Source organism: Bubalus kerabau, chromosome 8 (assembly GCF_029407905.1).
Source record: "Bubalus kerabau isolate K-KA32 ecotype Philippines breed swamp buffalo chromosome 8, PCC_UOA_SB_1v2, whole genome shotgun sequence".
Classification (NCBI taxonomy): Eukaryota; Metazoa; Chordata; class Mammalia; order Artiodactyla; family Bovidae; genus Bubalus; species Bubalus kerabau.
In genome coordinates, this window is record NC_073631.1 from 108205002 (window position 1) to 108232573 (window position 27572).

At 41.2% G+C, this 27572-nt stretch overlaps 1 protein-coding gene and 1 long non-coding RNA gene across 8 annotated transcripts in view; one reads left to right on the forward strand and one right to left on the reverse strand.

The window, feature by feature from the left end:
* The window catches only part of AGK (acylglycerol kinase), a 130817-nt gene that overhangs the window by 96808 nt on the left and 6437 nt on the right, over positions 1-27572 (forward strand). For 6 of the 7 annotated variants that reach the window (XM_055591130.1, XM_055591131.1, XM_055591129.1 and 3 more), the window contains 4 exons: positions 10938-11017; positions 13840-13897; positions 18444-18591; positions 19040-19134. In XM_055591130.1, the coding sequence (XP_055447105.1) occupies positions 10938-11017; positions 13840-13897; positions 18444-18591; positions 19040-19134 (381 nt within the window). Of the gene's footprint in view, positions 1-10937; positions 11018-13839; positions 13898-18443; positions 18592-19039; positions 19135-21288; positions 21594-27572 lie in introns of those variants that run through there. The other variant, XM_055591136.1, reaches the window with a different exon arrangement.
* LOC129659590 (uncharacterized) lies at positions 13369-17898 on the reverse strand. Its single transcript, XR_008718141.1, has 2 exons — positions 17423-17898; positions 13369-13559 (listed from the first exon to the last, which is right to left on the reverse strand). It is a non-coding gene; the product is annotated as an uncharacterized LOC129659590 (long non-coding RNA).

Genomic DNA, 27572 nt, shown 5'->3' on the forward strand with positions numbered 1-27572 from the left:
TGCAGAGATGTCTTTCAGTGGCAGGGCAAGAACAAGGCAAAGAACTACTCAAAAACAAATGGGGACAACACTGAAATGACACGGGAGCCAGCCTGATGGTGTCCTTCATTGTTGTTCAGTCACTCAGTTGTGTCCGACTCTTTGCAACCCCATGGGCTGCCGCACGCTAGGCTTCCCGGTCCTTCGCTATCTCCCAGAGCTTGCTCAAACTCACGTCCATTGAGTTGGTGATGCCATCCAACCATTTTGTCCACTGTCATCCCCTTCTCCTCCTGCCTTCAATCTTTCTCAGCCATGAGGATCTTTTCCAATGAGTTGGCTCATCGTATCAGGTGGCCAAAGTATTGGAGCTTCAGCATCAGTCCTTCCAATGAATATTTAGGAATGATTTCCTTTAGGATGGACTGGTTGGATCTCCTTGCAGTCCAAGGGACTCTCAAGAGTCTTCTCCAACACCACAGTAATTCTTCGGTGCTCAGCCTTCATTATGGTCCAAATCTTGCATCCATACATAACTACTGGAAAAATCACAGCTTTGACTGTATGGACCTTTGTTGGCAAAGGTAATATGTAACATCTGTATTACATATTAATAATTGTAATATCTTTGCTTTTTAATATACTGTTGAGGTTTGTCAAAGTTTTCTTCCAAGGAGCAAGTGTATTTTAATTTCATGGCTGCAGACACCATCTACAGTGATTTTTGAGCCCAAGAAAATAAAGTCTGTCACTGTTTCCATTGTTTCCCCATCTCTTTGCCATGAAGTGATGGGACTGGATGCCATGATCTTTGTTTTTTGAATGTTGAGATTTAAGCCAGCTTTTTCACTCTCTTTCACTTTCATCAAGAGGCTCTTTATTTCCTCTTCACTTTCTGCCATTAGGATGGTGTCTGTATATCTGAGGTTATTGATATTTCTCCCAGCAATCTTAATTCCAGCTTGTGCTTCATCCAGCCCAGCATTACTCTGCATCTAAGGTAAATAAGCAGGGTGACAGTATACAGCCTTGACGTACTCCTTCCTCAATTCAGAACCAGTCTGCTGTTCCATGTTTAGTTCTAATTGTTGCTTCTTGACCTGCATGCAGGATTCTCAGGTAAGATGGTCTGGTATTTCCATCTCTTTAAGAATTTTCCACAGTTTGTTGTGATTCACACAGTCAAAGGCTTTAGCGTAGTCAGTGAAGCAGAAATAGATGTTTTTCTGGAATTCTCTTTGCTTTTTCTGTGATTCAATGGATGTTGGCAATTTGATCTCTGGTTCCTCTGCCTTTTCTAAATCCAGCTTGAACCTCTTTAAGTTCTTGGTTCATGTACTGTTGAAGCCTAGCTTGGAGAATTTTTAGCATTACTTTGCCAGTGTGTGAGATGAGTGCAGTTGTGCAGTAATTTGAACATCCTTTGGCATTGCCTTTCTTTGGGATTGGAATGAAAACTGACCTTTTCCTGTGGCCAAATTTGGAAAACAGCAGTGGCTTTGCTGGCATATTGAGTGTAGAACTTTAACAGCATCATCTTTCAGGATTTGAAGTAGCTCAGCTGGAATTCCATTACCTCCACGAGCTTTGTTCGTAGTAATGTTTCCTAAGGCCCAGTTGACTTCGTACTCCAGGATATCTGGCTGTAGGTGAGTGATCTCACCATCGTGATTATTTGGGTCATAAAGATCTTTTTTGTATAGTTCTTCTGTGTATTCTTGCCACCTCTTAATATCTTCTGCTTCTGTTAGGTCCATACCATTTCTGTCCTTTATTGAGCCCATCTTTGCATGAGATGTTCCCTTGGCATCTCTAATTTTCTTGAAGAGGTCTCTAGTCTTTCCCATTTTATTGTTTTCCTCTATTTCTTTGCATTGATCACTGAGGAAGGCTTTCTTACATCTCCTTGGCTATTCTTTGGAACGCTGCATTCAGATGGGTGTGTCTTTTCTTCTTTCCTTTGCCTTTCATTTCTCTTCTTTTATCAGCTATTTCGATGGTATCCTACTAACTACTTCTGGGGCAGTTTGAACATCAAAAAGAGTAATGTTAGTGGATTATAATACATCAAATAAAAATGATCAATCCTGAAGCTACAGTCATATTACAGAAGAATCACCAAATTGTGTAAGTTATGACAGAGTTAGAGAATTACCGTTTGGCAGTCAGTAATGAAGTAATTCAAGCAGAGATCATCAGTGGATGCTGCACACATTGAATAGAAGGTTGTTGAGAAACAAATATCCACAGTCTCAAATTATGCCAGATTACTGTACTTAATCATTACAAAAGGAAAAAACACCTTTATCATGGAGAGATCTAGCATACACCACCTTATCCAAGTGATCAAACAGCATCACCAGTAATGGAACAGATGAACATCGTCTGCCTCCTGATATGATACATTGAGAAGGACACAGCATCACCTAAGTAGTGTCTTGCCTAAAACATTAATCTTAATGTAACTGACTCTAATCTTGAGAAAACAATAAAATCCAAGTTGTAGGACATTCTAGAAGCAACCACTGATTTGGCTTCTTCAAAAATATCAGTGTCGTGAAATCTTCTTTTAGAAGATTTAATCTTGAGCAGTTAAGGAAAACTAAAGAAATATCATAATTAAGATAGATCTTGGATTAGAAAAATGAAAAAATAGTGTCAGCTATAAAAGATACCAGAGATATTTTAATATGGATGATAGATGGTGCCATGGTGTTGTGGTTATGTCTGGGTACGTCCTTTTTCTTAGGAGACACATGCTGAAATTTTTTGAGTGAAATGTCATGAAATCTGCAGTTTCTTTGCAAATGATTTAACAATTCTACAAACTGTACACACACAGATAAAGCTAATATGAGGAAATGTTGGCGTGGTGAAGCTGAGTGCGAGGTAAAAATGGTGTTCATTGCACATATAAAAAGTTTTTTGGTTTGACATCTTACCAGAGGGAAAGTTTGGAGGGAAGAAGCCCCAGCAGCTATTGCAGGTTCTTGATCAGAATCTTCTAAAAAGGGTTCAATTACTGGAAATTGAAAAGGAAAAGATACTCTTGCTTGATAGCAGTTAAGTATCTGTTCCTTTGTCATCTATATTTCTCCCCATCCCCCCACCCCCCACCAAATAATCCTGTAAACAGTGAATCCCTCATACTTTACTCAGATTTGGCCTTAAAAATGTACCAGCTACATTCAGGTTGTCCTCCAAAGGTTATGCACATTTTATATTCACGCAGGTTTCCACGTGGAAGGCTGTGGAAGGCTCCACGCTGTGTCACGATTCCAAGCTTCAGCCCTAAAAGGCACTCTTGTTCTATAGCATTTGTTATGTGCTTGTTACAGTTGATGAGCCTGTGAGCTTGCAGTCTGTTTTCTTTTTATTTTCCTTGTTCTTTATGCAGTGACATCTGCACTCTCCACCATGACCTTGCTGATCAGGGTAAAAGTGATTTAGTTGCAATTGATTCTTCAGCATCTAATAAAGCTTAATTGTTTTCACAAAAGGTACTGAGAGAAATGTTAGGCTAGAAAAGGAAACTACAGATCAGCATCTATGAAGATATTATTCTAAAATATTGTTACTATCAAAGGAATGCATCAGGGTAGATCTCTTAATAACTGAGTGAGTTACTGCTTCTCATTTATGTGTGAGAAGTTGTACATTCTGAAATAATTAGGATTTAACTGGAAATTCTTGACTGTGCTTGCATTTCAATATCTCGTCTCCTTTATCTTTTTCTTTCAAATATACCAATTCTGTGAATTGATAAAACCAGAGTCAAATTTACCACAGCTTCTTTATATTGGTAACACACCCCGGGAAGCAGAAAACTTTAAAAATCAATTCCTAGAAAACAAAGTACAGTAGCCCCTACTGTGGTTTCTGAGGCACCCAGCTAGGCTGAATTTGTCTTTTTCTTTTTTCTTTATTTCTGGAAATTGCTTTCAAAATATGCTGGAAAGCATTATAGATGAAGCCTGATACCAGATTCCTCTTCTTTTAAAAAACAAACTGAAACACAGTTAAACATATAATGGAAGATTCTCCAAAGATTAAAAAATGGCCCTTAGAAGCTCTAATAGTGCTTTATATTTTCATTGTGGAGTGTGAGTTCGCATCTCCTTAGGTCCTCTAACTCAGTGGGAGAGGCAAGACGTGTATTAGTGTCTTCATGGGACAGATTAAGGAATAAAGGGTTATCTGATCATAGACTAGCTGTGCTGGAGACAAAATAAGGATTCTCTGTCTTATGGGCCATTGCTTTTTCCTTCAGTGCTTTGTCCAGGGGGGATCACTGTTTTCCTGTCCCACATAGATATCTACAGTGCCTTGAACTTGACTTTAAAGTAACTACGGGAAAGATTTATGGAATTCTTTCTGGTTCTTTATTTTTGGTCTTTCGGTTTCACTCAGACTCGGCCAACCCAGAACCAAATGAGGAGGGTCGGGCAGGCAGTGAGAAGCTCCCCACCCTTCCCCACTCTGTCATTCCTGGCTCATCACATGCCTCCTTTCTGTGAAAGCCCCAGCACAGATCCTTCTCATATGATGATGCTTAGGGCTGCTTTAGAGCTCCTTCTACCCTGGGCTTCCCTGATAGCTCAGTTGGTAAAAAAAAAAAAAAAAAAAAGAATCCACCTGCAATGCAAGAGAGCCCCAGTTTGATCCCTGGGTAGGGAAGATCTGCTGGAGAAGGGATAGGCTACCCACTCCAGTATTCTTGGGCTTCCCTTGTGGTTCAGCTGGTAAAGAATCCGCCCGCAATGCGGGAGACCTAGGTTTGATCCTTGGGTTGTGGGAAGATCCCCTGGAGAAGGAGACCCTGGGTCCGATCCCTGGGTTGGGAAATATTCTGGCCTGGAGAATTCCATGAACTGTGTAGTCGGACATGACTGAGCCACTTTCATTTTCTTTGCCTTGCTTCTTTTTCTTCATCTAAAATCCCTAAGATTCCTATATTGGGCAGCTGTCTGGTTGACCAGGATTGTTTTCTTTTCACTGTTCTGTTCCAGCCGGCTCTCCCAGTTAGTTCCTTTCCTCTGCAGAGCACAAGGCCATTCCATGCAGGGAGTCACTCTGTCCAGGGGAGCCTCTGACTTGGTGCAGCATGTCTCCTCTGCTGCTAAGATCTGGCTCTGCACCATCTTTCTGTATCCATTCTTGTTTTGTGACCTCTCTATTTCATAACCTATCAGCCAGACCTTCACTGACCTAAGATACAGTGATGCTTTGTCTATTGGCTTCCACTCTATCCATTTGACCTTGCTTGTTTTTGCTGAACTCATGTGTTCTCTAACTGGGACCAGTCTCTTCGCTACTGCGCCTCAGACCTCTTCTAGTCCTGAAGGCTCTGTACCCATCTGCTTCTCTCGACTCTTTACACTCCTTTCCTATTGTCCAGAGCCCTTTATACCACTTGCTAGAACAGCACCTCAGGTCTGTGGAACCTTAAGGTTACAAGGCTTTTCAGTTAGTCTTAACAGGATAGTCCCCAAATTCTTCCCCCTACATGAAGAAAGGGAAAGTGGTTTTAGAGCACCAGTCAGGAAATCTTGAGTACTTATCTCAGAACTTCTTGCCTCTACTACATGCTTTAGAATAGCACTTCCCCAAGGAATATATTATACTTAGGCAGGATGTCTTTCCATAGAGGGCTGCACAAATGATTCAGGAAAACTGTATATTGTATTTCTCCTTTTGGAAATGTATAATGTAGGTTAACATATTAAAGACTCTAAGAAGAACTGCAGTCAACATAACTTGTTTCAAGCCAAATATGTTTGCTTTTTCCCCAACCTATTTCAGCATGGAATCTTCTGACATCAAAATCATCATCATCAGATGTAACACTTAAGATCTTGAAAGACATTTGGGAAATGTTCCCACGGATACAGCGTACTATTCACGTAGTGTTGTTTCTCTCCCTTAGGCTGGAGCACTCTTTCTCCTCTTGTTTCTTTCCTTTCTCTCTCCTCTTCTCTCCAACCTCCCTAATCCAGGTTCTTTTTTTTTTTTTCCATTACTTTTAGGAGAAGGACTGGTGAAATCACTGTGGTATGCACTTGTTGTATTGTAATCTAGTCTTCTTCCTCAGTTGAGGGACCTGGTTTGTTTCTCTCTTTTTAATTAGCATGAGTCTTCCCTAGTCCCAATACTGTATGATTCAGCCTTGTTCATTCTCTTTCAATTCTATATAGTGCTTAGGTCAGTTGAGAACCTCCTATGTATATCTGCAAAAATTATAATGAATAGATAAAATAATCCAGGCTTCATATAGATATAGATGTATATACAGATATACACATGTATATATGCTGAATCAAAAAATATAGTTACATTGCATTAAAAAAAACTTCCCACCCACTACTTCCTACCTGTGTGAACCATGAGTCTGGTTTCTGTATCATCTGTGAGCTTGTTTTTTTTTTGTAGTTGTTAGGTTTGTTTGTTTTTTTTTTTTTAATGATACTATATGTAAGAGAGATCATACAGTATTTTTCTTCCTCTGACTTACTGCATTTAGCCTAATGCCCTCAAGGTCCATCCATGTTATCCCAAATGGCAAGATTTCATTCCTTATTTTATGAGTGAATAATAAATAATGAGCATGTCTGCATGTGTGTGTGTGCACGTGTGTGTGCATGTGCCACAGTTGATCCATTCATCTGTCAGTGGACACTTAAGTTTGTGTACCTTGGCTATTGTTAATGATGCTGCAGTGAGCATGGGGTGTGTATATCTTTTGAGTGAGTGTTTTGTTTTTGGATAAATACCTAGAAATGGATTTGCTTGGTCACATGATAGTTCTATTTTTAATCCTTTGAGGAACTTCCCTACTGTTTTCCATAAAGTGAAAGTGAAGTCGCTCAGTGGTGTCCGACTCTTTGCGACCCCATGGACTATAGCCTACCAGGCTCCTCAGTCCATGGAATCTTCCAAGCAAGAGTACTGGAGTGGGTCACCATTTGCTTCTCCAGGGGATCTTCCCACCCCAGGGATCGAACCTGGGTCTCCCGCACTACAGGCAGATGCTTTACCATCTGAGCCACCAGGGAAGGGGCTTCATTGTTTTCCATAGTGAATGCACAAATTTACATTCCCACCAGCATTCACAAAGCTTCCCTTTCCTTTGCATTCTTAACAGCATTTGTTTTCTTATCTTTTTGATAATAGCCTTTCCAATAGATGTGAGGTGTTATCTCACTGTGTTTGATTTGCCTTTTCTGATTAATGATGCTGGGCTTCCTATTGGCCATCAGTATGTCTGTTCCTGTGCTTTGCCCATTTTTCAATTCGATTGCTTCTTTTTTTCTATTGAGTTGTATGAGTTCTTTATATATTTTGGATATTAACCCCTTATCAGATATGTGATTTGCAAACATTTTCTCTCAATCATTTGGTTACCTTTTCATTTTGTTGATGATTTCCTTTGCTATACAGATGCTTTTTAGTATGATGTAGCCCCACTTACGGAGAAGGCAATGGCACCCCACTCTAGTACTCTTGCCTGGAAAATCCCATGGACAAAGGAGCCTGGTGGGCTGCAGTCCATGGGGTTGCTAAGAGTCGGACATGACTGAGCGACTTCACTTTCACTTTTCACTTTCATACATTGAAGAAGGAAATGGCAACCCACTCCAGTGTTCTAGCCTGGAGAATCCCAGGGATGGGGGAGCCTGGTGGGCTGCCGTCTATGGGGTCGCACAGAGTCGGACATGACTGAAGCGACGCAGCAGCAGCAGCCACCCCTCTTATTTATTTTTACTTTTGTTGCTTTTGCTTTTGGTGTCGGATTCAGAAATCATTGCCAAGATTTATGTCAAGAAGCTTACCCTCTACATTTTCTTACAGGAATTTATTGTTTCAGGTCTTCTATTTCAGGTCTTTAATCCATTTTGAGTTAATCTTTGTATATGGTATAAGCTAATGGTCCAGTTTCATTCTTTTGCACATGAATGCCAATTTCCCTAGCATCATTTACTGAAGACATTGTCCTTTCCTCATTGTATATTTTTGGCTCCTTTATCACAAGTTAATTGACTGTATATATGTGGGTTTATTTCTGGGCTTTTCGAATCTGTTCTACTGATTTTTGTGTCTGGTTTTATGCAAATGCCATGCAGTTTTAATCATTACCATTTTTGTAATATAGTTTGAAACTGGGAATTGTAATGCCTTCAGCTTTGTTCTTCTTTCTCAGGATTGCTTTGGCTATTTGCATTTATGTGTGTGTGTGGTTCCATGAAAATTTTAGGATTATTCTGTTTCTTTGAAAATATCATTAGAATTTTGATAGGGATTACATTGAATCTATAGATTGCTTTGGGTAGTATGGACATTTGAACATCAGTAATTTTTTCAGTCCAGGACCACAGAGTATCTTCTCATTTGTTTGTGTCACTTTCAGCATCTTTCATTAATGCCACGTAGTTTTCTAATTTCACCTCCTTGGTTAAATTTATTCCTGGATACTTGATTCTTTTTCATGCAGTTGTAAATAGGATTGGTTTCTTTATTTCTCTTTCTGATGTTTTGTTATTAGTGCATATAAATGTTATAGGTTTTTGTGTATTGATTTTGTGTCCTGTAACTTTACTGAATTTGTTTATTACTTCTCTTGTGTCATATGTAAATAGTGATAGTTTTTCTTCTTCCTTTCCAATTTGGATGTCTTTATTTCTTGTTCTTGCCTAATTGCTCTGGCTAAGACTTCCAGTACTATGTTGAATAAAAGTGGTGAGGGTAGACATCCTTGTCTTTCCTGTTCAAGATCTTAGACAAAAGGGTTTCAGTTTTTTACTGTTGAATAGGATGTTAGCTGTGGTCTTGTCATATATGGCCTCTATTATGTTAAAGTGTGTTCCCTTTATACCCACTTTATTGAGTTTTTTTTTTTAAATCATAAATCATTGTTGAATTTTATACCATACTTAAGTGTGTTCCCCTTATAGCCACTTTATTGAGAGGTTTGTTTTCTTTTTATCATAAATTAGTGTTGAATTTTATCACATACTTTTTCTACATCTAGTGAGGTGAAATATGATTTTCACCCTTTGTGTTAATGTGTCAGATCACACTGACTGATTTGAAGATGTTGAGTCATCCTTGCATCCATGGAGTAAATCTTACTTCATCATGGTGTCTGATCCCTTTAATGTATGGTTGAATTTGGTTTACTAATATTTTGTTTAGGGTTTTTGCATCTATATTTGTCAGGAATATTGGCTTTTAATTTTCTTGTGTTGTCCTTGTATGATTTTGGTATCAGGGTAACGCTGGCTTCATAAGGTCAGTTTGGAAGAATCCCTCCTGTTTTTGGGGAGAGTAGGATTCATGTTAATTCTCCTTTGAGTGTTTGATGAAATTTACCAGTGAAACTGTCTGGTCCTGGATTTTTGTTTGGTGAGAGGTTTCTACTGATTCAGCCTTCTAACTAGTCAGCAGGCTGTTCAGATTTTACCTTATTCTTTAAAATGCCTGGCTTGTCTTAGAACTTACATCATGCTTCCCTGAGCATCTGTCTGCTCCGTTCCCTCACTCATACAGTGGCACCCACCCTGTACTTTGATAACACTCGGTACATATCTCTCTTCTTTAGACCTACTGCATGTTCTTACTGTCTGTGTCTGTCTATCCCCCCATTATACCTTGAGCTTTTTGAGGACAGACATTTTTTATTGCTAGTTCCTAATATATACTATAAATATCCATAATGATTCATGGAAAAAAATGATTAAATGAATGATTAATAGCATGAGAAAGACTCAGACCCTGCTATCTTCCACAGTATGCACTTGGCACCCAGGAGACTAATACATGCTTGCCTTGCCCATCATAACGTAATCTTACCATCACCTCTTTGCTCTACTATTTTTCTCTTCCCTCTACTGTTTCTTCTCTTGCTCAAGCAGGTACAGAGAGCAGAAAAGCAAATCTGCTTCAATGGATAGACAGCCAAGGAGTGAGAGGCCAGTGTCTTTTCCTTGTAGGCTGGCCCTGTTTATGTATGGTTCTCCTAGAAGACCCTCGTTTGTTTCAGCATAGTGGGAACAGGGGTGAAAATGGGACAGACGTCCTCTCCTAAGAAGACTTAAGACACTTTCTCTCAGCCAGCAACTTAGAGTGCCAAGAGTCTCCTCCAGTTCCTAATCTTCTGCTTACACTGGTTCTGATGATGGCACAATGGAAACTGACCTGGTTCTGTGCACGGTCAGCAAATTCTGTGGAGTTGTGTCTAGCAGTTGGCAGCTCTCTTTAGAATGTGGGGATACCTTTGGGCTTTTGCTGCAGTTCTGAGTTATAGGGAATGTCCCTTTCAAAGTTCAGATGTGTATATTTTCATCCAGAAAAAAGCCCAGCATGGAGTATAAACTCTTAGAGGCAGTGGCATTATTAATGTTTATTATCTATAGTAGGTATTACTAAACTCACTAATTTATTAGAATTTGGTGATTATAATATGCAGTATTTGGCCATAGAGCACTGAATTAAACTTGAATCACTTTGCTTCCTGATTTGTTATGACAGATACCTGGCTGTATCTTCAGAGACTCAGGTGAAACATTCTGGAGTACATACCAGAACTCTGATGATCTTGCTTGACCACTCTTGGCCCTCCATAGAGAACACAGGTTTAAAATACCTCGGACAAGTACAAGTGAGAGAAGAAGTTCTGGCTGACCTGACTAATTGGTCCAAGAATCAGCACAGTGATTACAGTCTGAAGTATGATAGCATGTTTTCTTGCCAGCAGATTCACGAGGCCTAATACATGAACATTAGTTTCATTTTATTTCAGTACTTTTACTGAGCACTCAAAAGAGTTCATTTCTTAAATTTGGAACATCCCTTTTGGAATTTTGTTTTGATGAAACATAGGCCGTAAACGTTTGCTGGCTACTTACCCGTAGAGAGTTCCAGGTTATTGTCATTAATTTAAGTGAAATGTATTTAACTTCCAGGGTGAAAAGGAACAGCCTGTGTTTGCACTCACCGGCCTTCGATGGGGATCCTTCCGAGATGCTGGCGTCTCAGTTAGCAGGTAGAAGGGAGCTGGGTTAACCAGTGGTGGTTTTTAAACACCTTCTTACTCTGTCCCTGTCTTTGAGATTTCAGTATACAGGGATCTCGGAATACATGCGGTGGGCCCGGCGGTTGAATTGTGTGTGAATAACAGAAGTGAAGTTTACATTCTGTGTGCACAGAGGCTGGGGGAAGTCCCAGTTTCCTCCACACTGGCTGAGTGGTAGCTCAGGATGAGCAGTGTCCACCTCTCTTTCTAGACATCGTATTTGACCGGGGGGGAGGCTCAGCTAGACCAGAGGGGCACTGGGTGTCGTCTCCTCCCACTGCCTGCTTAGCTGGGTACCAAGTGCAAGGTACCACTGGGGCTGCAGCCTCCTGGAGCTTTGACAGCCCTGGTCGGAAGACCCCTCTCCCCCAAGAGGTGTTCTTTCTGAAGGCCTGGTGGATTCACCGACCCCAGGCTGCCTCCTTCGGAGGAGGGAGAAAGGCAGAGACCTGGGAATGCCGGAAGGTGGAAGAAACAGGCCTGCGGAGGAGGTGATGAGAGGGCTGCTGGTGGCTTTTCATGGCAACCTGCTTATTTTTGGTGAATTCATTGTGTAGCATAAAACTGCCAGCTCGGAGAGTGTGCCCTGTGCTGTGTGCCATGGAGAGGCCGCGTGGGCAAGGCTTCCTGAGGTGGGGCTGGAGGAGACAGGGCATGAGGTTCGCTCCTAGCTGGTGGGCATTATTTTCTTTCTTTACCTCTTCTTGACAACATGCTTACAATTTGAGTGTAGTGTAAATGAACGATGATTGATCTCACACACAGCTCTTATCAAGAAAGCTCTCTTTCACTTTGTAGGCATTCTTGCCACATTTTCTTTACAGAAATTCCTCTCATTTGTTCCACATGGTTATTCCTGCTAATGAGGTTCCTTACAGTGGACTGTCAAAGGAGAGAGACCACTGAGTTACATCACACGCTGCATTCTTTTGTTTCCAAGTATGCATGGTTATCTTCATTCTGCAAGTCATCTTGTATCTGATCTGTAATCTCACATGACAGCGGTTTACCATGAGGAATTGCTTAGTTTCCCCTGAGAAAGTCTGATGAGAGTAAATTGCTCTTTCTCTTTTTTTTGGCCACACGACGTGCTATGTGGGATCTTCCCTGACCATGTGGGGTTCCTTGACCAGGGATGGACCCCATGCCCCCTACAGTAGAAGTGCAGAGTCCTAACCATTGGACCGCTGGGGAAGTCCTACATTGCTTTCTAAGTGTGTTTAGCACAAGCATAGGTCAGCCCTTGAGGAATATCACACACAGGCCCATATTCTGTTTGATTTCTGAACATGGAATTTTAAAATGCTGGCTGTTATTGTACCTGGACTAGTACCATCTACTGAGTCATTCTGTGTGTTATGGGAGAAACAGTGGGGGTGCAACAAGCCATTTCCTAGCTGGCCTCGCACAGTATCAGTTCAGAATAAAGTTATTTATTTATTTCTAAATCAGTTTAGAAATAAACTGCCTTGGCTGGGATGTGTTTCTGTCTGGCTACCCTGGAAAAGAAGCAAAGCATCAAGTGAGCTTTCAAACAAAGTAACAGAAACAAAAACATTAGATGATCAAAGCGGTCATTAATAGCCTTGTGGTGCTTACTGGGATAATAGTTAGAATGGTTCTGCTCTGCTCGTTGGATGGCTAAACTCCATATTCTGGTGTTCAAGACCAGCTTACTCCGTCATCATCCCTAACTACCGAGTTCTATGCCTTTGTTTAAAGCTTTTGCTCTGGCAATTACTCTAAGCACTTCCCGTGCTGTTACCCTTTGTCCTGCCTAGAATGATGTCCTTGCTGCCTCCTTATGTCTGCGTCCAGCCCAGTTTTCTAGGTCTCATGGCCTCACTTTGTTCTTAGGTCATTGATTGTGCAGCTGTGGCTGCTCCAGTGATTTTAGGCCCGAAATGATTTCTTGCACCTTCTTGACTCTCCTCACCAGTAAATAGTGATCTGTTTATACAATGTCATAGAAATATGTTTATTTGCCATTATTTATTATATTTGGGGGCCTTATTTTCTCAGAAGCCCGCAAAGGCAAGAATTTTGTACTGATTATATTGCTTCTGTTTCCTCCATATACATAGTAAGTGCTAAATGAGTGCATATTGATTCGAATCGAATAGGGAGAGGTTAAGATGGGCTGGTAGGTGAAAGAGACATTTTAAGAGAGAAGTCTACTTTATGCTACTTTTCTAAATCCAACCAGGCATCTTTTTCTCTTCAGTGGCTTTTAGGAATTTAGCAATATGAAGTAGACCCTCTTTTCTCCCAGATTTCCATTTCCCATGTTGAAGCTGCATAACATGAGTAATGCGAAATGATGCTGATTTACAGATTTTAATTGTATGTTTGTGCGTTGAGAGAGAACGCGGTGTACAGCATGCAGCCATTTAGCTCACGAGTAATACATTAGCACCCACACCCGCATCTCGTCGTGGCTTTATCACTCTCCACTCATTCAGAATGTGAACTCAGCTGTGTTCCACGGTGCAAAGTACATATACAGTGATACCTGTGAATTTAGAGATTCAAGAAGACTCTGATTATATATCTCATAAATTGCAAGGATTTAGCTGCTGTATAACTAATTATGTTCTGTTTGACGTGGTATTCAAATGCAGATTAAAAACTTACTGTAATACTTTTTTATGCTAAACCACAATCTCCAAACCTCCAGAGCAGACACTTCTGGTAGAGGTGTAATTCTAATGTATTATCTGTCCTGAATGGTATCTAGCACATTGATAGTTTTTTTAATAGTCTAATCAGATTTTTATCTTGCTCTTTCTCAGGTACTGGTATCTTGGGCCTCTAAAAACCAAAGCAGCCCACTTTTTCAGCACTCTTAAGGTAAATGCAGGCTACAATATTGACATTTGACCTCTGGTATTTTGTTATTCCTTTGTGATGTGTGTATTTGGAATTTTTAAAAGTTTCTTGCTATAGATGTATATGGCATGCTCCTAAAATGGGGCCTATTTACTTACACACAAATCCAGAAAGCATTCCTGTTCTGATATTTCTCATCTGCCAACTTATTCTCTATTACCAAGCCCGTATTTAATTTCATTTTAGTATTTCACTTCCCTTTGTTCATTCACTCTTACCAAACAAACCTTGAACACAGTGACCTATATCTCATTAATTACTTGCAAGTGTGTCTATATTAGTATTGACAAATGAACTGAAGATTTGTATCTGAATATGCCATGAAATTAAAAGACGCTTACTCCTTGGAAGGAAAGTTTTATGACCAACCTAGATAGCATTTTGAAAAGCAGAGACATTACTTTGCCAACAAAGGTCCGTCTAGTCAAGGCTGTGGTTTTTCCAGTGGTCATGTATGGATGCGAGAGTTGGACTGTGAAGAAAGCTGAGCGCCAAAGAATTGATGCTTTTGAACTGTGGTGTTGAAGAAGACTTTTGAGAGTCCCTTGGACTGCAAGGAGATCCAGCCAGTCCATTCTAAAGGAGATCAGCCCTGGGTGTTCTTTGGAATGAATGATGCTAAAGCTGAAACTCCAGTACTTTGGCCACCTCATGCGAAGAGTTGACCCATTGGAAAAGATTCTGATGTTGGGAAGGATTGGGGGCAGGAGGAAAAGGGGACGACAGAGGATGAGATGGCTGGATGGCATCACTGACTCTATGGACGTGAGTTTGAGTGAACTCTGGGAGATGGTGATGGATAGGGAGGCCTGGTGTGCTGCAATTCATAGAGTTGCAAAGAGTCGGACACGACTGAGTGACTGAACTGAACACCTAATTGTATGTGTAATATAGTAGGCTTCAAACAATGCTTTGTGCTTCAAACCATGCTTAACTAGCCAAATACGTGTAGAGGTTGCTGCATTGGACAGTACAAGTATGAGACCATTACCATCATAAGAGAAAGTTCTATGAGGCTATGCTGTTATAGGCTATACAATGAAAAATATTGGCATAGAGAAAAACTCAACAGTGTATGTTAATGAAAACGCTGATAGAAAAGGCGTAGTTACCTTGCACTATGTACCATGTCGAGCTTTTATGCACATGAAAGTAGTATATTTACAGTTTGAATCTGAAAATTGGCAGATGCAGTTTCAATGTAGTAAAGAGTTTGGTTCTATGTAATGTTAACATTCAGAGTATCGAATGGGTTTGAAATTAAAGAAGTAATGTAGTCCATTGCAAAACGTTTGTAAAATATAGCTCCCTTTACCCAGAGCTATCCAGTTATTCATTAACAAAGCCATTAAAGTACGAGGGGTAACCAATCTATGTGATTACTAAAATGAACGTGGAGTGCTGGGGAGCAAGGACTTTCTATGCTTAAGGCGAACTGTGTGAATAAAATGCATGACTGCTGTTGCTTGGAGGAATAATTTCATTGGTGGAGTAGTCAGGAAGAAATAGAGTAGCTCCATATTTAAGTTGTAGAATCTGGGACCATATAAACTTTTTCTATCATTTCAACAGCAGACAGTGATTGCGTACCTACTGGGTGGCAAGCCCTGCTGTATAATTGGAATACTGGGTCAAATAAGACAGGTCTCATGCCCTCAAGAAGTGTTCACGTGCCAGGAGTGAGGGCCTGGTAAATCAGCAGTTTGGCAAGTGCTAGGAGAGAAACAGGAAAGAATAAGATGGAAGCAGAGAGGAGGAGCATTTACCTCTGACTGAAGGTCAGTAGAGTCAGCCCAGAGAAGGTGACACTTCAGCCAAATTTTGAAAAATATACTAAAGGGCATTCCAAGTGCAGGGGCCACGATGTGTGGAGGCACAGAGGTGTCACGTGGGCTTTAATTATGGCCAGTGTGGAGTGGCTTGCGGGCTGATGGCAGGTTTTGACGTGGGATCTGACCTTTATCATTAAAGCACTACAGGGTCACTGGATCTTAAGCAGGGGAATGACAGGAGCAGGCTTTCACTTTGGCAAGAAATTGTTTGGCAGCAGAATTAATGAGAGACTGGACATTGGTAGTAACAGGCAAAGGCATCAGATAGAAGATTGTTAACACGATCCAGGTGAGGAGAGATGAGGTCTCTTCCAGGTGCTAATAGTGAACATTGACCCCAGAGCATTGACTAAAGAGGCACAATCCTCGAGAGGAGGAGGAGCAGGGAGTATTCCCAGGTCTCTGGCTCGAGGGGCTAGAGTTTGGTAACTAGAGTTTTCCATAAATGCTGATAATATTAGAGTTGGATCACGTTCGTGAAGAAAGGTGAAATTCTCAGTTTGGCGTGTATCGAGTTTGACATTACCGGTGGTACAGACCAGTGAAGTCATACAATTATGACTTAAATCTGGAATTCAGAGATATCTGGGCTGAAGAAATAGATTTAAATGTCGTAGGTGTATGAGTGGCATTGAGCTATGGGTTTGTTGAAGTTACTGTTGAGAATAGGTGGGCAGGAGTAACCATGATTTTAAAGAGCCCGAAATGATGCCCAGAAAATCCAGAGAGAGAGACTCTGGGAGGAAGTACTGACATAGAAGCCAATGAAAGACAGAACTTCCAGAAGGAGAGCGAGGTTTTAAGAAGCAGCATCAAAGAGCAAAATAAAGAGAGGAAAGTAAGGATCCATTGACTCTGGCAACCCCTGCAGGTTTGGTAACATGTTAGGTGGAGGGGCCAAAGCCAAATTGAAGAAAGTTCAGGAATAAACCGGAGGTAAAAACTGGAGGCAGCAGAGCCACTCCTTTAAGAAACTCGACTTTGAAGGAGAGGAGATTAAAAACAGCAGAAGGTACTGAGAAATACAGGTCAATGGAGCACTCTGGGTTCTTTTGTTTTTTTAATTAGAGAGCTGTTCATGTGTTTTCTCCCTGAAACAAAAGTAAAAGCGGATGGGAGGAGAGGAGACGGCACCAAAAACATGACTGACTCGGCCAAGAGAAAGGGAGTGGATCAGAGCCCTGGACTAGCCTCGGACAGGGGCAGGGACACCTTTTTCCTTGAGACAGGGGAGCAATAAAACAGAGGTCCAGATGAAAACACATTTATAAAGAAGTGAGGCAGTTCTCCCTGATGTCCTTGTATTCTTTCTGAATGGTAGGAAGCAAGGTGATCTTTTGAAAGCGAGGTGGGTGGGGAGTTTGGAAGAAGGATGAAAATAGGAAGGTTTAGAAAGATTATCAAGTGACATAAAAGACCTTAGACCAAGAGCTTGTGGTGACGTGGGTATGCTCACTTGGGCGGTTGTTTTCCCTATGTCAGTACTCAGCAGGAGGGCCTCATCTCCCCCTCTGATAATATTGAGCCACGATGTAGAAGTACAGACACCAAGTGACAGATTGATCGAGAACTGAGGCTTTTCAGGGTACATGTTAGAGAAGGAAGACACGAGGGCCGAAAGCCATAGAAGAATGATGTAAAATCCACTGTTTACCTGGTTGGTGCTGAGGACAGCTGGAGAGGCCAGGAGCTGGGACTCTCTGAGAGCCCGGTGTGGTTCGAGTCTTCAGGGGCCTCCAGTTCATAGCACTCTCTTCCTCCTCTGACTTTGAACCAAGTTATGAAAACAAAATGCAGAAACAAAGCAGATGGAAATTGACGTACCGGCTTTATCAACGTCAGCAGGCGTGAAGGACACTGTGTAGATGTACGTGGTCACAATCTGATTTCCTCATGGTCCAAATTGAATTTCTCTACTTAAAAGACCTCCATCAGGACAGAGACTGCTAAGTAAGCCCACTGCATGAGGAATCAATGGATGTGTGATTCCGCAGGACTCTGATCACTTCCAGAGAAGGAAGAGAAGAGGTTGGGTCTTTCTGGACTTGGGAGGAGTAAGAGATGGAGTGAGAAAAGTCAAAGTTAATTGTTACTGTTTTGTAATTCACCACGTGGAAACTTGAGAACAGGGGAGTGGTTCACCCTGAGGGCACTGGGCACAAAAATATCAACTGGAAGAATAAGGGTAGTGATTAGATAATGGGATACCAGGGCTTTAGACTTCTAAGATGGAGTAGTTCTGGGTATTGATAAGGACCAGGATGTGGCCATGGAAGTGGGTTACTATGTAGGTTGGAGGCAATGTCAAGGGCTGAGAGACTAGGGTATTATTTTAGTAATCCTTGAGGACACTGATGAGACCCAAGATGGTACTGGACTCGGGATGCCAGGAAGACGACAGATCTGGAGTGTGAGAATGATGGCCTTTGAAGTGGGAACAAGAAGCCTTGGGCTGGATTTTGAGGCCAGACCAGTGTGGCCTCTGAGTGGAACGTGCTTCCCGAAGTGAAGGAAGTATGTGATGCAACTAGATTTCATCAGTCTCATGTGTGTGTCACCATCTCTAAATGAATGGTAAATTTCTTACGGTGTGATTCTATGCTGGTTCATATTGAGAAGCTCCAAGAGTTTGTAATTGTGTTGCATAATAAACATTTTTTTCCCTTCATTGAAAGGAGTGGCCTCAGACTCATCAAGCCTCGATCTCGTACACGGGACCTACAGAGAGACCTCCCAGTGGAGCAGAAGAGACCCCGCCCCGGCCCTCCTTGTATAGGAGAATATTACGGAGGCTCGCGTCCTACTGGGCACAACCACAGGGAGGTGAGGAGCCTGGGGACTGGAGGTTGGAAAGTCCTGGGCAGCTTAGGACTGCCTGAGGCAGACCCCACCCCAGTGTCAGACCCTCCCAGAGTGGGGGAAGCCTGAACTCAGCCCTCGGTGTGCACAGCGCAGGCCCAGACCAGCAGCAGCAAGGTCCCATGAATGGGAACAGCAGCCTGTGTCATTCCTAACTCCCAGCGACTCCCTCTTTCTCTCGCTAGCCTTTATGTTACTGTAGCTGCTTTTGTTGGGTTGTCTCAGGCCTAGAGATTCCATTTTGAACCTGGCTCTTTATCCCGTGTATAAAAACTATGAGATAAAGAAAATTAAGCCTGGGAATCCACAGACGGGCTTGGGAGGCCATCTGAGCCGCTGGCAGCTGGCGGCAGGTGGCAGTGCTGAAATGTTCGTGGGAGATAACTGACTTGTATCGGATGCATTCACACAGCCCTGCAAGAGGTGAACCCAGAGGTCTGGAAGGAAGTGCACTTGTCCACCCTTGAACTGTCCATCACAACCCGGAACAGTCAGCTTGACCTGGCAGTAAGTGTGCCTTTTTTTTTTTTTTTAATTAGAAAAGCATTTCGGAAAAGTGACAGAGGCTACAAAGGCTGCACACTCTTCTAGTAACTTGGTGTTTTTCTTTTTACTCTGTGGGGAGAGAGGGCTCAGGAACAAGAGGATGTGGGATACCTTTGAGGAATAATAGCATGAGAAGAAACAGCTGAGTGAAGTGCCTAAAAGCTTATGGGGCTCTGGTCAAGTATCTGTCACCAAGCTTTGTGCCTTGAGAGAACTAAGGGCAAAGGGCCTTTAGCAGTGGAGTTAGTCTACTCCTGTTTGTCATAGGAATCACAAGTTGCAGAACTTTTACTTGAGTAAACATCTATTATTTTTGTAACTGTATTAAATATATAGATTTAGATCTCCAGGGAAGAAAACTCTCTCTCTATATATATACACACACACACACAAATATCTGTATTTACATATTTTGAGTCCAATCTATTGACATGGATTGTCCAATATAGTAGCCACTAGTCACAGGTAGCTGTTTAAATTAATTACAAAATAAAATTTAAAACTCATTTCTCCTGCTATGTGTCACGTGCCATATGTGGCTAGTAGCTACCATATTGAAAAGCACAAATATAAAATATTTCTACAGTGCAGAGAGTTCTCCTGGAGAGTGCTGATACGGACAACAACGCTAAAAAATATTCTGAAATAAATCAGAGGTTAGCAAACTGGTCTGCTCCCTGTTTTACTACAGCCTGCAAGCCAGGAATTGATTTTAAGTTTTTAAATGGTTGGAATAAAGTCAAAAAAGGAATTATATTTTGTGATAGGTGAAAAGTTATACGAACTCAAGTTTCAACATCCATAAGTAAAGTTTTACTGGAACAGAGCTGTGTTCATCCATATCCGTGTTGTCTGTGGCCACTCCTGTGCTGCAGTAGCAGAGCTGAGGCATTGTGACAGAGACTGAATGGCCCCAAAGCCTAAAACTTTTACTCTCTGACCGTCCACAGTAAAGGTTTACTGACCCCTGGTCTAGAGGAAACCTTAGTAGTTTATGTTAATGAAGATGCCAGCAGGAAGGTTGTTCTTAACCATGGACCAATACTATGTTTAGCTTTTAAGTAAATCAAAGTAGTATGTTCACAATTGACCTGGTCAATCTGAAAATTGGCACATGGAATTGAATGTATGGATGTAGTATGGTGAGTAAGGGAGAGAGGTGCAGTGGGAAGCTTGATTCCAGTATTAATATTCAGAGTGTAAAACTAATGCATGTCTGTTGTATAACATTTGGACCACATAGCTCTTTTAACTTTCTAGATTGATTCCAGTTAGATTAAAAGGTTAAATGTAAAAAAACCCAAAACTATGAAAGTACTAGAGTGAAATCTTAAGTGATTATCAATATAAACTTGGGAGGACAAGACTAAACCTGCCACCTGAGGCAAAAGTCATATTGACGCATTTGTGTACTTCTAATAAAAAAGAAATAAAAATTTTTGTGAAAATTGGGGAAAATATTATGATATGATAGACCCAGAATTAATAGCTTTCCTTTATACTAAACTGTTATACTAATCAATAAGAGATGGACAAAGGATTCATATAAACAACAGGCAGAGGACAAAAATAGAAATTCACAAAGGAAGTAAACATAAAAAATCGCTGATATTTACTACATGATAAGCACTATGTAAAAAAGAATTTTACATAGTGTCAGCGCATGTATTCATCATAACTGTACTATCAGGTGGATATAATATCTATCTTAATTTCATAAGTAAAGAAAAAATGCTTAATGTCAAAGAAATACAAATTAAAACCATAAATATTGAACGGCCGTAAATTAAAAATCATGCTAGTTTCCAGTGTGGGTGGGGAAATGGGCTGTCAGGTATTACTGGAGGGAAGAGGGCTCGGAACACCCTTTCTCCACGGCATTGTGGCAGTATATATGAAGCAGCTGAAATACAAGCACACCACTGGCCCTGTTAGCATATTTCTAAAAATGTATCCATCAAAAATAATCAGATGATATATAAAGACAAGACAATCCCTTATTTCTTACATAATGGGATTCTGGAAATGTTGGTGGCAGTGAATGTATTAAGGTTAAAAAATACTCTGTTAAAAAGAAAGATAAGATTTCTAATTATGCATTTCCTTTATTCCCAGTCTCTGATGATATGTATTTCCAGTGTTTTGTTCGTGTTCTTTAACCTTTTTCTTTGCTCTGATGATTGAATACCAGTGAATGGATCGAGTTCAGCAAGCAGGTGATTGTGGCTCGAGATTAGCTGCATTCAGAATGCCAAAAGCTTTTTATCTTTGTGCCAATTATTAAAAGTATATGATCCTGTGCTGCTTATCACTGGCAGCAGCGCATTCATTTTCTTTTATTCCAAAACCTCTTTGTAAAAATAAAAGCTAATGCAATAAAATATTCAAAGACAATAAAGCTGCCATGTAGTAGCTCAAAATGTTCATTTATCATTTAAAAAGAAAAAGTCCATTCAGAGTCTGAAAGAAGCTTTAGGGGTGTAGAATGTTTGAAAATTAGGATCTTTTGCAGAGCTGTGTTCACTGTATTTTCATTGCAAAATACATGAAACAAAACTAATCAGGCAACTGATTAAATAGATTTTGATGCGTTTAGTTGCTCAGTCATGTCCAACTCTGTGCAACCCCATGGATTGTAGCCCCCAGGCTCCTCTGTCCATGGAATTTGAATACTGGAGTGGGTTTTACTACTTCCTATTCCAATAGATTTTGGTACATGTATTTAAATGTATTTAAAAGTTTCTCTACCAGCATGGAAAGATGTTCGTTGTATATTTAAATGAAAAACCAGGTAATATGATTTGCATCAAATGATTCCATATATATGTTACAAAGAAATACTCCCACTTCTAATTGAATTTTGTGAATGATAGAGTTCAGTTCAGTTCAGTTGCTCAGTTGTGTCCGACTCTTTGCGACCCCATGAACCACAGCACGCCAGGCCTCCCTGTCCATCACCAACTCCTGGAGTCCACCCAAACCCATGTCCATCGAGTCGGTGATGCCATCCAACCATCTCATCCTCTGTCGTCCCCTTCTCCTCCTGCCCTCAATCATTCCCAGCATCAGAGTCTTTTCGAATGAGTCAGCTCTTCACATCAGGTGGCCAAAGTATTGGAGTTTCAGTTTCAACATCAGTCTTTCCAATGAAAACCTAGGACTGATCTCCTTTAGGATGGAGTGGTTGGATCTCCTTGTAGTCCAAGGGACTCTCAAGAGTCTTCTCCAACACCTCAGTTCAAAAGCATCAATTCTTTGGTGCTCAGCTTTCTTTGTAGTCCAGCTCTCACATCCATACATGACTACTGGAAAAACAATAGCCTTGACTAGACGGACCTTTGTTAGCAAAGTAATGTCTCTGCTTTTTAATATGCTGTCTACGTTGGTAATAACTTTCCTTCCAAGAAGTAAGCATCTTTTAATTTCATGGCTTCAATCACCATCTGCAGTGATTTTGGAGCCCAGAAAAATGAAGTCAGCCACTGTTTCCACTGTTTCCCCATCTATTTGCCAGAAGTGATGGGACCAGATGCCATGATCTTTGTTTTCTGAATGTTGAGCTTTAAGCCAACTTTTTCACTTTCCTCTTTCACTTTCATCAAGAGGCTTTTTAGTTCCTCTTCAGTTTCTGCCATAAGGGTGGTGTCATCTGCATATCTGAGGTTATTGACATTTCTCCCGGCAATCTTGATTCCAGCTTGTGCTTCATCCAGTCCAGCGTTTCTCATGATGTACTCTGCATATAAGTTAAATAAACAGGGTGACAATATACAGCCTTGACGTACTCCTTTTCCTATTTGGAACCAGTCTGTTGTTCCATGTCCAGTTCTAACTGTTGCTTCCTGACCTGCATACAGGTTTCTCAAGAGGCAGGTCAGGTGATCTGGTATTCCCATCTCTTTCAGAGTTTTCCACAGTTTATTGTGATCCACATAGTCAAAGGCTTTGGCATAGTCAATAAAGCAGAAATAGATATTTTTCTGGAACTCTCTTGCTTTTTCCATGATCCAGCAGATGTTGGCAATTTGATCTCTGGTTCCTCTGCCTTTTCTAAATCCAGCATGAACATCAGGAAGTTCACGGTTCACATATTGCTGAAGCCTGGCTTGGAGAATTTTAAGCATTACTTTACTAGCGTGTGAGATGAGTGCAATTGTGCGGTAGTTTGAGCATTCTTTGGCATTGCCTTTCTTCTGGATTGGAATGAAATCGGACCTTTTCCAGTCCTGTGGCCACTGCTGAGTTTTCCAAATTTGTTGGCATATTGAGTGCAGCACTTGCACAGCGTCATCTTTCAGGATTTGAAATAGCTCAACTGGAATTCCATCACCTCCACTAGCTTTGTTCGTAGTGATGCTTTCTAAGGCCCACTTGACTTCACATTCCAGGATGTCTGGCTCTAGGTGAGTGATCACACCATCGTGATTATCTGGGTCGTGAAGATCGTTTTTGTACAGTTCTTCTCTGTATTCTTGCCACTTCTTCTTAATATCTTCTGCTTCTGTTAGGTCCATACCATTTCTGTCCTTTATCAAGCCCATCTTTGCATGAAATGTTCCCTTGGTATCTCTAATTTTCTTGAAGAGATCTCTAGTCTTTCTCATTCTGTTGTTTTCCTCTATTTCTTTGCATTGGTCGCTGAGGAAGGCTTTCTTATTTCTCCTTGCTATTCTTTGGAACTCTGCATTCAAATGGCTATATCTTTGCTTTTCTCCTTTGCTTTTCACTTCCTTTCTTTTCACAGGTATTTGTAAGGCCTCCTCAGACAGCTATTTTTCTTTTTTGCATTTCTTTTTCTTGGGAATGGTCTTGATTCCTGTCTCCTGTACAATGTCACAAACCTCCGTCCATAGTTCATCAGGCACTCTGTCTATCAGATCTAGTCCCTTAAATCTATTTCTCACTTCCACTGTATAGTCATACAGTGGTTTAGTGGTCTAGTGGTTTTCTCCACTTTCTTCAATTTCAGTCTGAATTTGGCAATAAGGAGTTCATGATCTGAGCCACAGTCAGCTCCTGGTCTTGTTTTTGCTGACTGTATAGAGCTTCTCCATCTTTGGCTGCAAAGAATATAATCAGTCTGATTTCAGTGTCGACCATCTGGTGATGTCCATGTGTAGAGTCTTCTCTTACGTTGTTGGAAGAGGGTATTTGCTATGACTAGTGCATTCTCTGGAGAAGGCAGTGGCACCCCACTCCAGTACTCTTGCCTGGAAAATCCCATGGATGGAGGAGCCTGGTAGGCTGCAGTCCATGGGGTCGCTAAGAGTTGGGCACGACTGAGTGACTTCACCTTCACTTTTCACTTTCATGCATTGTAGAAGGAAATGGCAACCCACTCCTGTATTCTTGCCTGGAGAATCCCAGGGACGGGGGAGCCTGGTGGGCTGCCATCTATGGAGTCACACAGAGTTGGGCATGATTGAAGTGACTTAGCAGCAGTGTGTTCTCTTGGCAGAACTCTATTAGCCTTTGCCCTGCTTCATTCTGTACTCCAAGGCCAAATTTGCCTGTTACTCCAGGTGTTTCTTGACTTCCTACTTTTGCATTCCAGTCCCCTATAATGAAAAGGACATCTTTTTTGGGTGTTCGCTCTAGGAGATCTTGTAGGTCTTCATAGAACTGTTCAACTTCAGCTTCTTCAGCATTACTGGTTGGGGCATAGACTTGAATTACCGTGATATTGAATGGTTTGCCTTGGAAATGAACATCAGAGGTAAGGAGCAGCAGCTGCACTTTGCTGGAGCAGCCGTGAAGAGAGACCCCACGTCCAAGGTAAGAGAAACCCAAGTAAGACGGTAGACACTGAGAGAGGGGATCAGAAGGCAGACAGACTGAAACTACAATCACAGACACCTAGCCAATCTGATCACACGGACCACAGCCTTGTCTAACTCATGAAACTAAGCCATGCCATGTGGGGCCACCCAAGACAGCGGGTCATAGTGGAGAGGTCTGACAGAATGTGGTCCACTGGAGAAGGGAATGGCAAACCACTTCAGTATTCTTGCCTTGAGAACCTCATGAACAGTATGAAAAGGCAAAAAGATAAGATACTGAAAGATGTATTCCCCAGGTTGGTAGGTGCCCAATATGCTACTGGAGATCAGTGGAGAAATAACTCCAGAAAGAATGAAGGGATGGAGCCAAAGCAAAAACAACACCCAGTTGTGAATGACCTGGTGATGGAAGCAGGGTTCAATGCTGTAAAGAGCAATATTGCATAGGAACCTGGAATGTTAGGTCCATGAATCAAGGCAAATTGGAAGTGGTCAAACAGATGATAAGAGTGAACATCGACATTCTAGGAATCAGTGAACGAAGATGGACTGGAATGGGTGAATTTAACTCAGATGACCATTATATCTACTCCTGTGGGCAGGAATCCCTTAGAAGAAATGGAGTAGCCATCATAGTCAACAAAAAGAGTCCAAAATGCAGTACTTGGATATAGTCTCAAAAACGACAGAATGATCTCTGTTTGTTTCCAAGGCAAACCATTCAATGTTACGGTAATGATAGAGGGTGAAGCTCTAATTTTATCTTCCTTCCATATAGAAAGCCAGTTGTCCAAGCATCATTTATTGAAATGTGCCCCACCCCTCCCCCTCTCCCACTGATCTGCAGTAAACCTGTCATACATCAAGCATTTGTATACATAGAGGTGTTCCTAAGTCTACTCTGTTGCTTTATTTTTCTGTATTTGTACTAGTACTATGCTTGTCTTAATTATTAGTTTTAGAGTAAGTCCCTCTGTTTTTCTTCTTAAAGGGTTTCTTGGCTATTCTTGGCTCTTTGACTTCAATAAATCTCTTAGAATGTTTAAGTTCTACATAAATATCTGTTATAAAATTGATCGGGATTCCATTGAACCTGTAGATCAATTCGAGGAGAAATGACATTTTCTACAACATTGACTCTTCTGTCATATAAACATGGCATATCTCTTCATTTATTTAGGCTTTTAATGTCTTTCAGTGAAGTTTTATGATTTTCTTTAACATTTTGTCTTGCTGAGTAGATTCCTGGTTATCTTAATTTTTGACATTGTTGTAAATAGTGTCTTTTAAAATGTCATTTTTTAACTGATTTAGTAGATGGTCATGTAATTGATTTTTTTATATTGATGCTGTACCAGCAACCTACAATTCTTATCATGTTTATGGATTCCTTTAGATTTTCAATAGGTTCAGTCATGCCAACTGCAAATGGTGCATTTGATATGATTTTCTTCCTTTCAAATACTTAACTTTATAACCTTTTGCCTTGTCACGTTGGCTAGGACCTCAGTACTGGGTTAAACAGAAGCAGTATTGGCAGGAGTCCTTGTCTCATTCCTAATTTAGAGAAAAAGGCTTTACTGCTTCATTCTTGAATTTGATGATTTTTTTTTTTAAATAGATAGCCTTTATCAGATTAAGGAAGTTCCCTTCCATTCCTATCTTAGTTTGCCAAGAGTTTTTATCATGAGTGGTTATATAATTTTATCAAGTACCTTTTCAGCCACTACTGAGATAAGGCTTTCTCACTGAATCTGTTGTATTACAATACATTGATTTCCACACTTGCACGCTTTACAAAAGTCAAATCCTAGACTCATATATATATCCACTTACCCCTTTTGATGTCTCATATACATTTCAGTCTTGGCATGTCCTGAGCTCCTGAGCTTCCCTCCCACCCCTTGAAAACTGCCTTATTCTCACTCTTCCTCCAGCACAGCTGATTGTCATTCCATTCTTCTAGTTGTTCAGGCCAAACATCTTAGATACTCCTTGTCCACACCTGAAACCTCTGGGGAAATCCTAGTGGCCGTGCCTTCTGTTAATGAATATTGCCAGCACGTCACAGTCTCCCCTGCCAACTGTTCCAAGCCAAGGTCGTATTTTAGCCCAATTATTACAATAGGTCCCTAAGTGGTCTCCCTTCCCCTTTCACTCTCCTCTAGACACAGTATCCAGAGAGATCCTTAAAAAAAACAAAAAGCACATCATATTTCTCTGCTTAAGACCTTCCAGTGGCTTTTTGCTGCGCTCAGCCTAATGGCCAGCTTCCTTGCAGGGCTGTCCAGTGTCTGTCCTCTCTGATTTCTCCTCCTCTTGTCTCCTTTTCCCACTCTGCTCCGGCCGTGCCAGCTCCATGCTGTTGTTTCCCATGTCACACCTGCTCCCACCGAAGGCCCCTGCCCTGCCAGTATCCTTTGTGTGGACTGCGCGTCCCTAGACCAGTGGTTCTCAAAGTGTGGGCCTTAGATCAGCAGCAGGAGCATCGCTTGGGACCTTTTAACAATGAAGGTTCTCGGGACCCACCCCAGATTATTGAACTGTAAGCTCTGAGAATGGGGCCGAGTCTGAATTTAACAGCCACTCTGGTGACAGAAAGCTTGCCCTGGGTTTCCA